This window comes from Hyaena hyaena, unplaced genomic scaffold, assembly GCF_003009895.1.
Source record: "Hyaena hyaena isolate Hyena2069 unplaced genomic scaffold, ASM300989v1 scaffold_24, whole genome shotgun sequence".
Classification (NCBI taxonomy): Eukaryota; Metazoa; Chordata; class Mammalia; order Carnivora; family Hyaenidae; genus Hyaena; species Hyaena hyaena.
Genome location: NW_024080656.1, coordinates 94,712 through 109,457, shown reverse-complemented (window position 1 = coordinate 109,457; position 14,746 = coordinate 94,712). Strand labels below are relative to the sequence as shown.

Genomic DNA, 14,746 nt, shown 5'->3' with positions numbered 1-14,746 from the left:
CTTAAATGTCGGATGAACCACACAAAATTTTGGAAGGACTCCAGAGTTTAAAATTTCTGAGCTAAAAATGGGGATAACTACCACTGGAAAATTATAAAAAGCATATGCTGGTATATTTTTAGTAGATAACAGTCCTTGTATTTTGATTTCTTTTTTGCTCTGATTATCCATTTACTAAACATCTTGTAAGTCACATGTACTATCAACAGTTTTTGCTTTTATAATGTCAGTCACATAGATTCGTTAAGATTAAAAAGCCACAGTCAAGAGCAATGCTGACCAGACTATTATACATATCGGCTTCCTAGACTAAATATAAAATGTATTAGGGACATGAATTGGAACAAATAATTAAGCAAGCTTAGCTTTCATATTCTACTACATAACTTTGTTTGTAACTCAGGAAAGTCCCAAATCAGAAAAAGAAGAGATGTATTATAAAGAATTTCTTGTTTCATGGAATTTTCAAACATTTATTCCTTGCCCCGTCTTCAAATAATGACAACTTACGTAAAGCTAAAAAGATAAACATTTTGTTTAAAAGTTAATTTGGGGACCCACAGAAAAATCTTTAACCTTAGTTCCCATCAACTTCATGCTAATTTAACAGCTGTTATATTCTGTCTTCAAAACAGGAATTTGTGATGGTAGAGAAGCTCAGAGTTATTACAATAAAGTCTAATTTATTAACTCCTAACACATGTTTATAGGCTTCCTTTTGTCTTAAGTGCATTTACTCATTTAATCCCTATGATCCTATCAGGCAGACAATATTATTGTGTTCATTTTTCAGATAAAGAAATTGAGTCATGACATGGTTACATAATTTACCCATTCTAACATAGCAAGAAAGTATAGGAATCAGATTTCAAACCCAGCCAATCTTCCTCCACAACTCACATCTTAACTACCACATATCCTATCTTCTGTGTATAAAGAAAACACAATTTATAGACTTAATAACTATCTTAAGGAACACACACATGCATGCAATTATTTTTTTTACATAGTTTCACAACTCATGAATGATAAAAATAAAACTAGTATTACCTGGGGATACCAACCTTCTTAAGTTAAGACAGAGGTCCATCACATTAGAAATGTTAGTCTAATGCTAGTCTAGAGCATGAAGCTGACTAAGCAATGATTTTGGTTTTCTTTCCCAGGTGAACATACATTTGCTAGGTCCTAGACCCAAGTTCTTCATTCTGAAGTTTTTCCCAATAATTACTGTTTTCCTTTGATCTTTATAGATAGCAAAAAAAATTGTGAATTCACTGGTGTTAACCTAATCAGCCTTTCCACTTATTACCGATGGAGCAATTATATCTATTCACAATCTGGTAGTCTGGCTAATATTTAGTAGAGGAGTCAAATAGCAAATGTAGATATAGTCAAGGATTTACCAACCTTGTAACTTCCTCTCATTCCTTCCAGTGAATTTGGGGTTAGGTAACTCGACTGAAGGTTTACATCAGACACTTTTACCATGATGTCTCTGTAATTTCCCCTGTAACGTGCAGTAAATGGAATTGTAATGCATATTGGAAACGGAATTTTGTTTTCCATATCTGAGCACTCAACAGTGATGACATTACTGACCAACTCTTCATTGTCACTCACTATTAAAGAACTCATGTTATTAATTATCCGGCATTCTAGATGTTGTAGAACATATGATGGTGCTGTAATATAACAAGACACTTGGGGGCTGGTATCACTCAGTATGTCAAAGTATCTGCAGCAAAAAAAAAGAGAAAGAAAAAGAAAAACACATAATTTTTGCAATTATTTAATTTGTGTACTGTATAGCTAAATGCAGAGCACAAGCTCGAAAGCCACATTGTTTTGGTGTGAATCCCAATTTTTCCACTTACTAACTCTGTAACCTTGGGAAAGATACTCAACCTCTCTGTGCCTCAGTTTATTCAACTGTAAAATGATAATGAAATAATACCTGTCTAATAAGATGGCTGTGAGAATTAAATAAACTCGCAAATGTTAAGTAATTAAAAAGCTATGCCTGACATAGTCTGTATTATACATATTAACTATTGTTACTATTGTTCCCATTGACATTACCATTATTATTTAGGTGGTTGATTTCTCAGCTTTGTTCACTTTACAACATGAATCTGAAGATTACTAATGCTTCTTGATAAACCAAGTACTTATACTTGAATTGTTTACTAAATTTAAGGGAAGGAGATAAATATATATGTAAATATATATCTGGTATTGGAATTATCCAAACATATTACATCGAATGATGATGTTTATTATGTTTTTTTGAAAAACTGATAAAGGTACAAAATACTGTGCACTTATGATTAATCAAGGTAATTAGAAGCAGAATATTTATAATCATCAAAGAATCAATATAAACACTTATTTTGACCATTTGTTATACTCTTGCTTTTTATAACCATCACCTTTGCCAAAGATTTTAGAATCTTAAACATTTAAATTCAAGTTTGTGATCAGTCACTTACTATTTGCTTGGCCTTAAATATCAATAATATTTTTTAAATGTTTATTTATTTTGAGGGAGGGAAGGAGCAGAGGGAGAGGCAGAGAAAGAATCACAAGCAGGCTCTGCATTGCCAGCACAGAGTGGGCCATGGTGCTTAAACCCAGGAACTGTGAGGTACTGCCTGAGCCAAAACCAATTCTGAAGTTTAACTGACTAAGCCACTCAGGTGCTCCAAATATCATTAATTATTATTAAGATAACTAATATATTAGCACTCTCTATGGACCAGATTTTAGGCTACACATTGTTTCTTTCCTTTTTTTAAGATTTAATTATTTTTCAGTAATCTTTACAACCAACGTAGGGTTCGAACTCACATTCCGGAGATCAAGAGTTTCATGTTCTACCTCCTGAGCCAGCCAGGGGTCCCCATGTTGTTTCATTTAATCCTCACACTAAGGAGGTCAGGCAGATACTACTGTCATCACCTTTTACAGGTAAGGAAACTGAGGCTTAGAAAATTTCACTTGTTGAAAATTACACCAATGTTAAGTTACAGAACCAATAATAGAATCCGTCTATCTTCAGCACAAATGTCCACACTTTCTAACATATTTTCAAATCACTCCAAAGCACTAGCTTCTTTATCCATTACTGAAACCAATACCTAATTCACAATGGTGTGAAGATGCAATGAGATAAAATATTTAAAGTTCTTATTAAAGGGGGTTAGCATAAAATGTGTGCTCAATAAATGCTAGATCTCTACATTGAAATCGCCAGCTGTAGTTTCTCCTTTTGGTACTTCTCATTTCTTATCCATGAAATGACTGAAATATTGGCAATGTGAAAGATAAATAAGAGGATCCATATAAAATGCAGCATTCATACCCAGTTCTAGAATAATCAGGTTTTAACTATTTTTCAATTATTAGTGGATTGAATTTATAGTACCCTTTAATGTAGATATCTAAAACAAAACAAAACATGTTGAAATTTCAAGGAAGGTTATTTATATTTATAATTCTAAACCTGTAAAGTTAGAAGGAAATTACCCAGTACATTGGTCTGTTTGTACATTTTCTGATGAGAGTAATAATCGTACTTCAGAAAATGAAAGACAATTTCAGAATTGTTTAACAGAGAATACAGTGACTCAGCCTTGTATAACTTCAAAAATGATTCTCTTTGTGCCCTGGAAACTATCTGCATACCTTCTTCTAAAAGACTGATAAATGAAGTGACTGAAGAGACCTATAAATGCTTCCATTTCCTCTAGGTTTAATCAAATAGATCTAGTCCAGCAGCTAAAATAATCAGATTGGTTTATTTTAGTCTTGTTTCCCTTTGAGTCTATACATACTAGGACAACAAAAGTAGAAGAGATAGGTTTCTTACAGAAAGCTATCCAATGAGGAATCACAACAGATTCCCAGCAAGATTTTGTTTATGACATATATATTTTAAGTGGTCTGATGGCTTCCTAGCCTGAGGGATTGAAAGCGTAGTCATCTTTATAAATATGCAAGCCAAGCACAATTGGTTTGGATGCTATGAAGAGGAAATAGCTAACTAGGGAACACCTAAGGGAGGTGTTAGAGGGAGTGGTTCAGCAGTGACTCATTAGTTGATGCTTTGAGTCATTTCTGAATGTAAGAATATGAAGTGTTAATGTTTTTCTCCAGTGAAATGGGTAACCACATATTAACTAACTTAATAATTGTTTTGCAGGGGCAATAGTTCTTTGAAACTATGGGGGTCTTTCATGCATTGAACGCTCTCCTATGACATCTAAAAAATTCATTAGATTCTCAGCCCTGTAGGGACCTCATAGCTAATCCAACTCAACCTCTTCATTTTCCTGATGAGATAGGTAAGGTCAAAGTAGCAAAATGAGCTGCTTGAGATCCTAGACCTAGTTGTGGTGTTGTCCTGGAAATGGTATTGTACACCTGAAAAGAGCACAGCACATCATGGCAGAGAGGGGGTAAGTGAAAGTTGGAAGAGTGTGGAAGGTAGAGAAAGTGAGGGTTGTTGAGAGTGAAATCAATTATACAGTAACATTTAGGTCAGCGCAAGCATCTGCAAAGTGTGTAGTGCTAGGCCCTTTATGTGATTTTTTCACTTGATCTTACCAAATAATCCCAGCAAGTATATATAGTTTCTAAAAAGAAGAAAACAAGGCTAAGAGATGAAGCAAGCTGCCCAGTGTCACAGAACTATTCTGTAGAAAAACTGGATATAAAATGTAAGTCTGATTCCCAAAGCCATGATTGTTTTCATTATTCTCCATTGCCTTCTAAGGATGTGATATTTGCTAGAAAACTATGGCTTGTGAATATTTTATTTTATTTGGATGAATAGGGATTATTATCCCCTTGTATAGGGAAGACAGTTCATGAAGTATATCAGTCACTTTCCACTTTTATTTTTTCGAATGTCATGGGCTCTTTGGGAATCTGTTAAAAGTTTTGGACCATCTCTAAGGAGATCAAATAGGTATGAAAATATACACTCAGTTTTAAAAATTGCTTAAAGCTTACCCATGGCCCCTAAAGACTACAGACACAGGTTAAGAACTTATGATAATTTATAAATAAAAGAAATGTGAGGATTTATTTGAGGATATAATTAAAATAAATCTGAGGCTAGAAAATGTGTTTCCAGTATATGAATTCTCTGTAGTCTCCTAGTTTCTTCTTATTATAATTGAAAGAGTAGTGATTTAGAAGACTGTTCATGTTCTGGACAATTGTTCATTTAAACTACTTCCATATATCGTCAACTCCTCTTCCTTTAAAGAAACATTGAGTGTTTGTTTCCTAAAACTATAAAAAATATATATATTAGTAATGGCTGCCATATAAATTTTACTAAAAGTAATTTAAACTGAATTATTAATTTACAATATTTTTTGGAGATGATCTAAAGGGAGATATAAAATTCTAGTCATGTATAAATACTATGTATAATAACTATAGAAGTACACATATCAATAGGCATTGTACAAGCACCACTCACATTACATTTACTTACTCCTTTTCCATTATGTTATTCTTTTGGTTCAGACCCTCTGAATCATTGGAAAGAAGACTATTCAGATATTTGCTGGAGATATCACATGTTTTTGAGGATGTGGTAATCTCTTCTCTTTGGTTTTCTGAGGTCTCTTGTATTTCTCTTTCTGTTTTCTGGATTATGTCATGCATCTCTTCCCTGTTGCCATTTATGTTCTCAACAGTCATGTGTTCTATTTGTTTATCATCTTCATTTTCTACATTATCTGGGAACATTTTGTCCTGTGATTCCTCTTGCTCTGTTATATCTTCATTCAATGATGTATTCTTTTCTTTTTCCACTAAGTCTGAACTCATATGCGCTTTATTTTTTTTTAACTGGACCTGGTTCGTGTAATGACTTTGCTCTCCATTTGTGGAAGAAACAGTAGCTGTTTCTATGACATTCTGTTCCCCTCTTGCAGCAATGTCTGCTGCTTTGATATCGTGAATAGTGGACATTGTCTGCAGTGGGGTACATTCATCATGCATGCCGCATAAATTACACATCTTTTTTTCTTCTTCCTTTAGAAGTGTAGCAGTGCTCCCCAAATATTCATTTATTTTCATGAGGCAGTCTATGAAAGTAGACATTTCTACACACACACACACACAAACACACACAAATACATAAAAAGAATAAAATACAAAGCTGAACCAAATTATATTTCTCCATGAAGATATGGCAAGATAACCTCAGAAACCTACCAAGACCTTTACCAGGCATTTAAGCCAATCTCCCTCCTAAAGAAGAAGTCATTTGTACAACTGTCACTCTTTTAACACATCTAGGAATTGGGGACAAATTGCTTTATGCTGTAGTGGCAAAGAGTAAGTCCAATACTTTCTGCACATGAAAATTCTTTGAATATTTGGAGGCAGATACCGTGATCTCCCCTACACAGTCAGAAAACTATTCAACTGAAGTCAACATTTCCCTCAATCATCCCTTGATGATTTAGTATGATTTTGAGACTTATTCCTCCTCCTTTGAATGTACTATATTGTTTATCAATATAACAGCTTATAATTATTTGCCTGAAATTCAGCAAAACACTTCAGATAAGACTTGAGTAGCAGGCATATCATAACTACATTATTTTTACTGGTGCAGATACTATACTTTTTTGGTACTTTGCTGAATGCTATGAGAATTATTTTAGGTTTACACTATTCTTCTTGTGATCATTTACAGTTTTCTAATTAGCCTTCCAAGGAATAGCTTTAATTGTACAGATTCTGATTCTCTGATTAGAACCTGCATTAGCTACTCAAGGACTACTAAACCAAGTCAAACCTCTTCTCACTGGCGGAAACCCTCCTCATGATCTGATCCGAAATAATCTTTTATTTCATTCCCATGTCCTACCATTCTCTTCTCTGTGCATCCCTTCTCTGAAGTCACAGCTCACAGCTGAGATCACTTGATCACTTCTTGCAGGCTTAGCAACTCTCCAATCTTTAGAATTCAATTCTGAACTAAGGAATATGTAAATTATATCCCCATATATAGGTCAGTATTTTAAGAGTCATCATTAAATCATCCTTTTACAAATCTAGGTTTATCTTTGGTCTCCAGTTCTGACAACTTGTGTTTTTGTCTTGTATCTAAGAACACCTTTATGTTGATCTCCATTCTGGTAGCTGTGTCCTTATCATTTTCCATGAATAACCATTTGTCTTGATATGTTGCCTAAGACCATATTCAATTCACTCCAGAGACTAGAGTCTTGGCTATGAGCTCCAACTGCCATTGTCTGGGTCATGCTGCCTTTGGACAGATTTCCCCAAAGCCTACCATCTGCTTTCGAGATAATTTCTTAACATTATCTGCCCTGGATTCCTGATTGATGAGACCTGCCCACTTACCTTGACACTATATTATTTAGAGTTGGATTTCATGATACCACCCATCATCTTATCTAGAGTAACTGTTGTCTGAGATTATATTCACCAGATACAATGTTCTTCCTATCATACTTTTCAGCATCCACAACTGGAACTATTCCCAAGAGCCTGCTCACCTCTCAGTGTGTGTGTAGGAGGATGTCCAATTCTATAGCCCAGCCCACCCCAGTCTAGTGTTTTTACAATTAATGGGTTCAAGCTCAAATAATTCTACAAATAGAACTTCATCATATTCCAATACAGAAAAACTGCTTGTTCTGCCTCAAAGTAGGAATATTTTCCTACTTAAAAATTTTTTTTCTTAATGTTTACTTATTTTTGAGAGAGAGACAGAGAATGAGTGGGGGAGGGGCAGAGAGAGAGGGAGACACAGAATCTGAAGCAGGCACCAGGCTCGGAGCTGTCAGCACAGAGCCTGATGCAGGGCTCGAACCCATGGACCAAGAGACATGACCTGAGTCGAAGTCAGATGCTTAACCAACTGAGCCATCCAGGTACCCCAATTTTCCTATTCTTAATAGTGGATCCTGCTAATAACACCCTTGCCTGAAATGCTTTTTCAAGATTCCTAATTTCTAGCCGCATGAAAACAATTCATTCCTTAAGCTTCAGTTTAAAATTTTTTTATGTTTATTTTTTTTAATTTTTAATGTTTTATTTATTTCTGAGAGAGAGAAAGAGAGAGAGAGATGAGAAAGAGCATGAGCAGAGGAGAGTCAGAGAGAGAGGGAGACACAGAATCTGAAACAGGCTCCAGGCTCTGAGCTGTCAGCACAGAGCCTGATGCGGGGCTTGAACCCACGAACCAGGAGATCATGACCTGAGCTGAAGTGGGACGCTTAACCAACTGAGCCACCCAGGTGCCCCATATGTTTATTTCTGAGAGAGAAAGAACGCAAGTGGGGAAGGGGCAGAGAGAGAGGGAGACATAGTATCTGAAGCAGGTTCCAGGTTCCGAGTCATCAAAACAGAGACTGATGCAGGGCTCGAACATGAGATCATGGCCTGAGTCAAAGTTGGACACTTAACCGAGCTACCCAGGCACCCCTGAGCTTCAGTTTAAATACAGCATTTGATATAGCAAAACTCCCAATTTCCCACTCTAAAAATGGAATCTTGCTTGATTCTGAGGTCCTAATGTACTTCCTTCGTATGTCTTTAATGGAACTGGCTTTGATATCCCTTGCACTTGTCCATTTGTCTTACCTTATTTCCCCAAATATATTGTTAGTCCCTTATGGACAAGACTCTATCTTAGCCTTCTTTGCATGCTCCTTAGTACCTCTCGAAGTGACTACCCAATCAACATTTCTTAGAGAAGAACAAAAAGAAATACTTGCCTTGTTTCCAGACACACTGGTCCTCCTTGTCAAGCAATACATACAGCTGCTGGCAGGTAGAGTGCAGGGTCCCTGCAGTGTGCTCCAAGAATTGGTGAAGGGCCCCACTGAGTTCTTGACCCAGAAAGACCACCGTGGCTATCCAACCGGCCCCACCAGCCCCTTCACACTGGTTATCACCCAGGAGGGCCTGTTTTAACATCAGGTTTTGTCTCCAAATCTGCTTCAATATTTGGCCTAGTTTACCTGAGCCCATGTCTTCTGAATCCATTTATGCTCCAAGAGTGGAACGCTTCTTTTCTGCCAGCAAAGCCTTAAAGGTTTAGCAAATTCAAACTTGGCGATAGAACTTCTCTTAAAATCTAGGAGATGATCCAAGTCAGCTAGCCAAGCACTTTCTCGCAATATAATCGCTTATTCAGCTTCTTGTTGACCAGTGAAAAGTTACTAGGTGACCAAAGGAGGGGCGTTCCCACACCCTGGCTGCCATTGTGTACAGAAGAGATTAATCACAGGGATAGAGCTAACTCACACAATCCCACTCTCCATGTAAGTTTTACACATTCAATATGTATATGAGAAGCCCTACATGCCTCTCAAGTCTTGAGGCAACAAAATATAGATTCTATGGTAGGATGAGAAGTTTATTAAACAAAGGTAAACTGTTTAAGTTTTCTATGTGATATAGATTCCTACGTGATCATTAAAAATACTTATGAAGGAAATAATACGATGCTTGAATTGTTGCAAAACAATCTGGGATTATGGGTGTGGCATCGAGATGAATTAAGATGTGCTGTTACTAAATTGTTGAAGCTGGGTGTGATTACATGGAGGGTCTTTACAATACTCTCATTAGCATATATTATATTTTTTTATAATTAAGAGTTTTAAAAACAGAATCCTCTGCTAGAGTACATCTATTACCATTGGTTAAGTAAGTCTAATTAGTGCCTTTTTATTTGGCAAGTCTCCAGTGGGGTTGAGATAGGTGCCTGACCACTTTCCTCTCTAATTAGACAAAATGCCCCTTCACTAAAATAAAGCAAACCTGAAGAGTGGCTTTCTCTGAACTAGCAAGGACTCTTCTCCATGTATGATACAACAGGTTCTCACCACTACTGACCTCTCGGGTGGCACATCATCTATGAGGCCATTGCAATACAGGACTTGATATAGGAGAACCTGGGGGTGTGCTTCCTCCTCTCCAATCCCTCATTAGGAAGAACACAGCACCTGGAGAGGGCAGTGCATTCCCTATGCATGTTCTCTTAGAGGTACTGGAATGAAGTGAAAGCTTTCCAATGGAGAACCAGACTGCTCCTCCTCAAGCCATCCCATTTTCCTTCCTGACACTGGGATTCTTGGAACCACACTCGTGACGCCTAGAAGACAAGACAGGGAAACAAATCCCAGTGAATAAAGAATGGATACCATAGGCCTCAATACTGCCCATGCTGCCTGTGGTTTGAAGAGTCTGCAGGAAAAAAAAAAAAGGAGTGGCATGAAGCATGGTGTCAGGGTGGTGGCGAGTGCAGGGTTCTGGGAAGCTCTGTTCATTGAAGAGGTGATTTCTTTTTAAGATATGAGTTCATACATCATGGGTCACTTTATTTTAATATTTTTCACCTTCTTCTCAATACTAAACATTTTCTGCTTCTATTCTCTCTTCTTTACCTTTTTTTGCCTTCAACTCCTGAAATATGCATTAAATCCTTATTAAATGGTGTATATAATGGCTTTAATTCAATGCCAATTCTGAAAACTTTCTACAGCATTTACTGTGGGCTGGGCACAAAGTACTGGCAATAGGGCCTTTTTGGACTTGGGAGAGAGGCTTACACGTAGCAGATTATGAAAATGCAGCCCAGTGTGTGTGAGAGGCAGAGTAGACGTATACATGAAAAGATCATGCAAGCTTTGAGGAGTAAAAACATAATTCCAATTAGAGGCCTCAGAGGTGTTTGGATTAGGAGCTATAGGATGGTCTGGACTTGAGCAGACTAGAAGACAGAGAAAAGGAACATTCCAGGATAGGAAATAATCACATGATCAAAGGCATGGAGGCATGAAATGACCCAGTGTGATCAAACATGGGGAAAACCTGGCTTTAGAGGAAGATTTAAAAACAAGTCAGAGGAAGTGATGAAAGAAGATTCTAATAATTGAGGAGAGTCATGAGAAGAAGTTAGAATTTTGTTTGGCAGACAAAAGAGAAAGTTAAGTATTTTTAAGCCACGTTAAAAATATGACCAAAGTTGGGGCACGTGGGTGTCTCAGTCGGTTAAGCATCCAACTTCGACTCAGGTCATGATTTCGCAGTCTGTGAATTCAAAATCCCATGTCGGGCTCTATGATGACAGCACAGAGCCTTGGGCCTTCTTTGGATTCTGTGTCTCCCTCTCTCTCTTCCCCTCTCCAATTCATCCTCTATCTCTCTCTCTAAAAAATAAAGAAACATTTAAAAAAAACATATGACCAGGGGCTCCTGGGTGGCTCAGTCGGTTAAGTGTCCGACTTCAACTCAGGTCATGATCTCACAGTTCGTGGGTTTGGGCTCTGAGCTGACAGCTAGCTCAGAGCCTGGAGCCTGCTTCAGATTCTGTATCTCCCTCTCTCTCTGACTCTTCCCTGTTCATGCTGTCTCTTTCTCTCTCTCTCACACACAAATAAATAAAAAATATTAAAAAAAAATATGACCAAAGTTGTGCTGCAGACAGTTTGGATGGTAGAGACCCAGCAGACAGAAGGCTTGAGGGCCTATATTAGAGCAGCAACAGTGCGGGCAAGAGAAGGGAATACCTTGAGCGGGGGTTTGAAGTCAAGTGACTTGAACTCACAAAATCATTAGAGGGAGAGGAATCAAAAACATTGAAAATCCATTCATTCATTTATTAAGAGATATTTATTGGCCACTGATGTGATCGCTGTGCTTGGAGAATGAGACTAAAACGTTTTAGTTGAGATGACCAAATAGATGGCAAAACAAATGAATTAAGGAATTTAGGAAGAACGTTAGACTGGATGGGTAGATAAATTGATTAATTTTGGATTTGCTGAGTTTGAGATAGCTTAGGACAATTCTTTGAAATGTACTGGAAATTAAAAAAGAGTAATGTTGGCGTATTTGAATTTCACCAGCAAATAGGTGATGGATAAGTCCCTGGAAGTAGAAGAGATCAGCAGAGATTTCTACTATGCACATCTTAAGTGTTAAATAAAGCTGATAGTGAAATGCTAAAAACTGGGCCAGTATACATTTTATTTTCCTTCTAGATATGTGGAAAATTTCTTTCTCAGGGCAGGGGTATTAAAACAAAACAAAACAGACAAAACAAAACAAAACAAAAAACATTCATCTTCAGCCTCATTGACATTTGCCATCCTCAAGTCCAAACTTGTTCTCTGGCTTCCCAAGAACATGTAATATTTGCAACGTCAGACCTACCACTGGCCATTGCTACATTTACTTGTTAAAACAAGCATTTGTATGTTCCTGCATCTTGTTTTCGATTAGTTGAAGTCACTAACCATGGAAAAAACTGACATTTTTAATCAAGATTTGTGACACCCACGGAAACTAACTGCAAACATTTATCTTGATGGGTTTAACATTTGATTAGCATCTTCACTGTGGCTACTAGTTATTATCACTACTAACACTTTCTTTTACTTTCTTTACTGAGAACTCTTTGCTTCCACTGACATTAAAGCAACTAGTATGCAGCCTTCAATTCCTACACCACATTATGTCGTTGGAAAGTAACAGTTGTCCTTAACATTAAACGTATCACAGTGAGTAGAGATGAAACTCAAGTGAAGTGCATGGTTACTTGTCTACTACCCGAGAAAGAAAACCCTGCAATGTGCAATGGACTAAACAACCTGTTGGTGCTAGTCAGGAGGTGAGGACAACATAGTTTAAAGTGTGATAAAGTTTGCTACTTTCCACGGAATGTAGAGTGAGTAATGGTTGATAAGTCAGATGTAAGCAAAAGAGTTACATAGGTGTGAGGGACACTGAGTCACTATTAAAAGTCCTGTTATCTGATTTTGTTATTTTCTCTGAGTGCCTATAGTTGGTTCCATCAGAGATTTGGTACAGTGAGCATGAGGCTAAATTTGCTCCATTTGAAAACTCTTGTTGAATTTCTATTCATCTTGTATCTGATTAGGACAACCTCATTCAACTGCATGATGTATGGAAGGAAAAAGGAAAAGTAATTGGTTTTTTTTGCTCCCCTCAATCATTTTTACAGAATTCTCAGTGTGTTCGTCAATTTTTAAAAGTATTTAAAGAATAAGCAGTAAAATTCCAAGCTAAGGCTCCTGGTTAAACAATGTAGGTTAGATATACATTCTATCTCTGTTTTCTCCCAAAATGCCAGTGAAGAAGGTAAGAAAATATATAAATCCTAAAGGACAGAGAGAATGGGTGATACTGTGATAGACAAAAGATGTCAACAGACTTTGGGAACATCAAAAGCAGATAGACTAGGTAAAGGACTTAACCAAGCAAAGAGAGCACATATGGGGGGCAGGTGTGGGAAGTGGGGGAAATAGGTCAGTTCTTGCCATGGAATCTCATAAGGTACCAGAAATTAGAGACATCTGACAATGAGAGTAAAGAGGGGAACATAAGCCAGTTTTCATTGAAATTCAGTTTGGGGAGCAGGTAAATTCCTAAATCCCTTCCTCTGTCCCAAATAGCCAGATAAGGCTCTCTCTCCCACACATCAGGAGCTAGAGACTTTCTCTATGAAGGAACTGCAGCAGGAATGTAGGAGGCCTGCCTGGGCCTCGCCAAGAACTGGAAGGAAGTGCTATGATGGCAAGGGTTGAGTCTGACTGTTAACAGTGAGGTCCCACACAACCCATCGATCGTTCTACTCAGTCCCAAGAACAGGGGCCCGCAAGCATAACCTCTCAGGCAAAAGATTAGATGTTCCCTCTCTAAAGTAATTGAACATCCAAAGAGAAAAATCTGTTAATAATGAAACTTTTAGTTTTCCTTGCCCCGCCCATCCACCCTGCTCCCATGCCCCATCACAGTGAAGCATCCAGTCATAATCCCCAACTAAAGCATAAGAAGTTTCTCAAAGATTATCCTAATGCCTCACTTTTAAGAGTGCAGTAATAGACAATAGGAGTCAGGCATTTGAAAAAAACCTCTGATATAACGTTAGATGCTGAAGCAAACACGAACAAAGAGCTTGAGAAATAGAACTAACACCGGGAGGAGGAGAAAATATCAACTATATCTATAATTAGCATCCTTAGAGTCTGGGATTAGAGAACATAATCCATCTACAAAGCAAAACAAACAAAAAGATTTTCTAAAAAAAGGAACATTTGAGCAACGAGAAAGAACTCACAGAAATGAAAATAGGATAACAAACAGGAGTTTTTCAAACTGGTATATGGATAGAAATAAATAGATGAGAAAATTGCCCAGAAGGTCAAACAGAAAGACAAAGAGACAAGAGGGGAAGAATGGAGGTTAAGGCAAATGAATGGTTCCATCCAGGTGGTCCAAATAATATGAGCCCTAGAGGAAGAAAATGGAAGGAAATATATTATCAAGGAAATTATACAAGAAAGTTTCCCAGAACTGAAGAACTTCATATTGTAGATTGAAAGGGCCCAGAACAATACAAGCAAAAAAAAAAAAAAAAAAAAAAAAAAAAAAAAAAAAAAAAAAAAAAAAAAAAAAAAAAAAAAAAAAAAAAAAAAAAAAGTCATAACTAGTCATGTCATAATGAATATTCAAAATACCAAGGACAAAGATCCTAATAGCCTTTAAAGAGGGAAAAGGGTCACATTTAAATCAAAAGACACTGAATTTCTCAACAGTAACATGAAGATCTAGGAAATAACAGAGTTGTGACTTTAATAATCAGAGGGAAACCTCTTTGTAATTTAGAATTCTGTTTCCCCCAAACTATCATGCAAGTGTGCAGGGACACAAA

General features: G+C 37.1%; 1 protein-coding gene across 1 annotated transcript in view; it reads right to left on the bottom strand.

Annotated features, from left to right (window-relative positions):
• The window catches only part of DTHD1 (death domain containing 1), a 67,775-nt gene extending 58,727 nt beyond the window's left edge, over positions 1-9,048 (bottom strand). Inside the window, exons 1-3 of the mRNA XM_039227046.1 lie at positions 8,778-9,048; positions 5,510-6,125; positions 1,411-1,738 (exon numbers count right to left, since the gene is read on the bottom strand). Of these exons, the coding sequence (XP_039082977.1) occupies positions 1,411-1,738; positions 5,510-6,125; positions 8,778-9,048 (1,215 nt within the window). The remainder of the gene's footprint in view (positions 1-1,410; positions 1,739-5,509; positions 6,126-8,777) is intronic.
• Between the last annotated feature and the right edge of the window lie 5,698 nt (positions 9,049-14,746).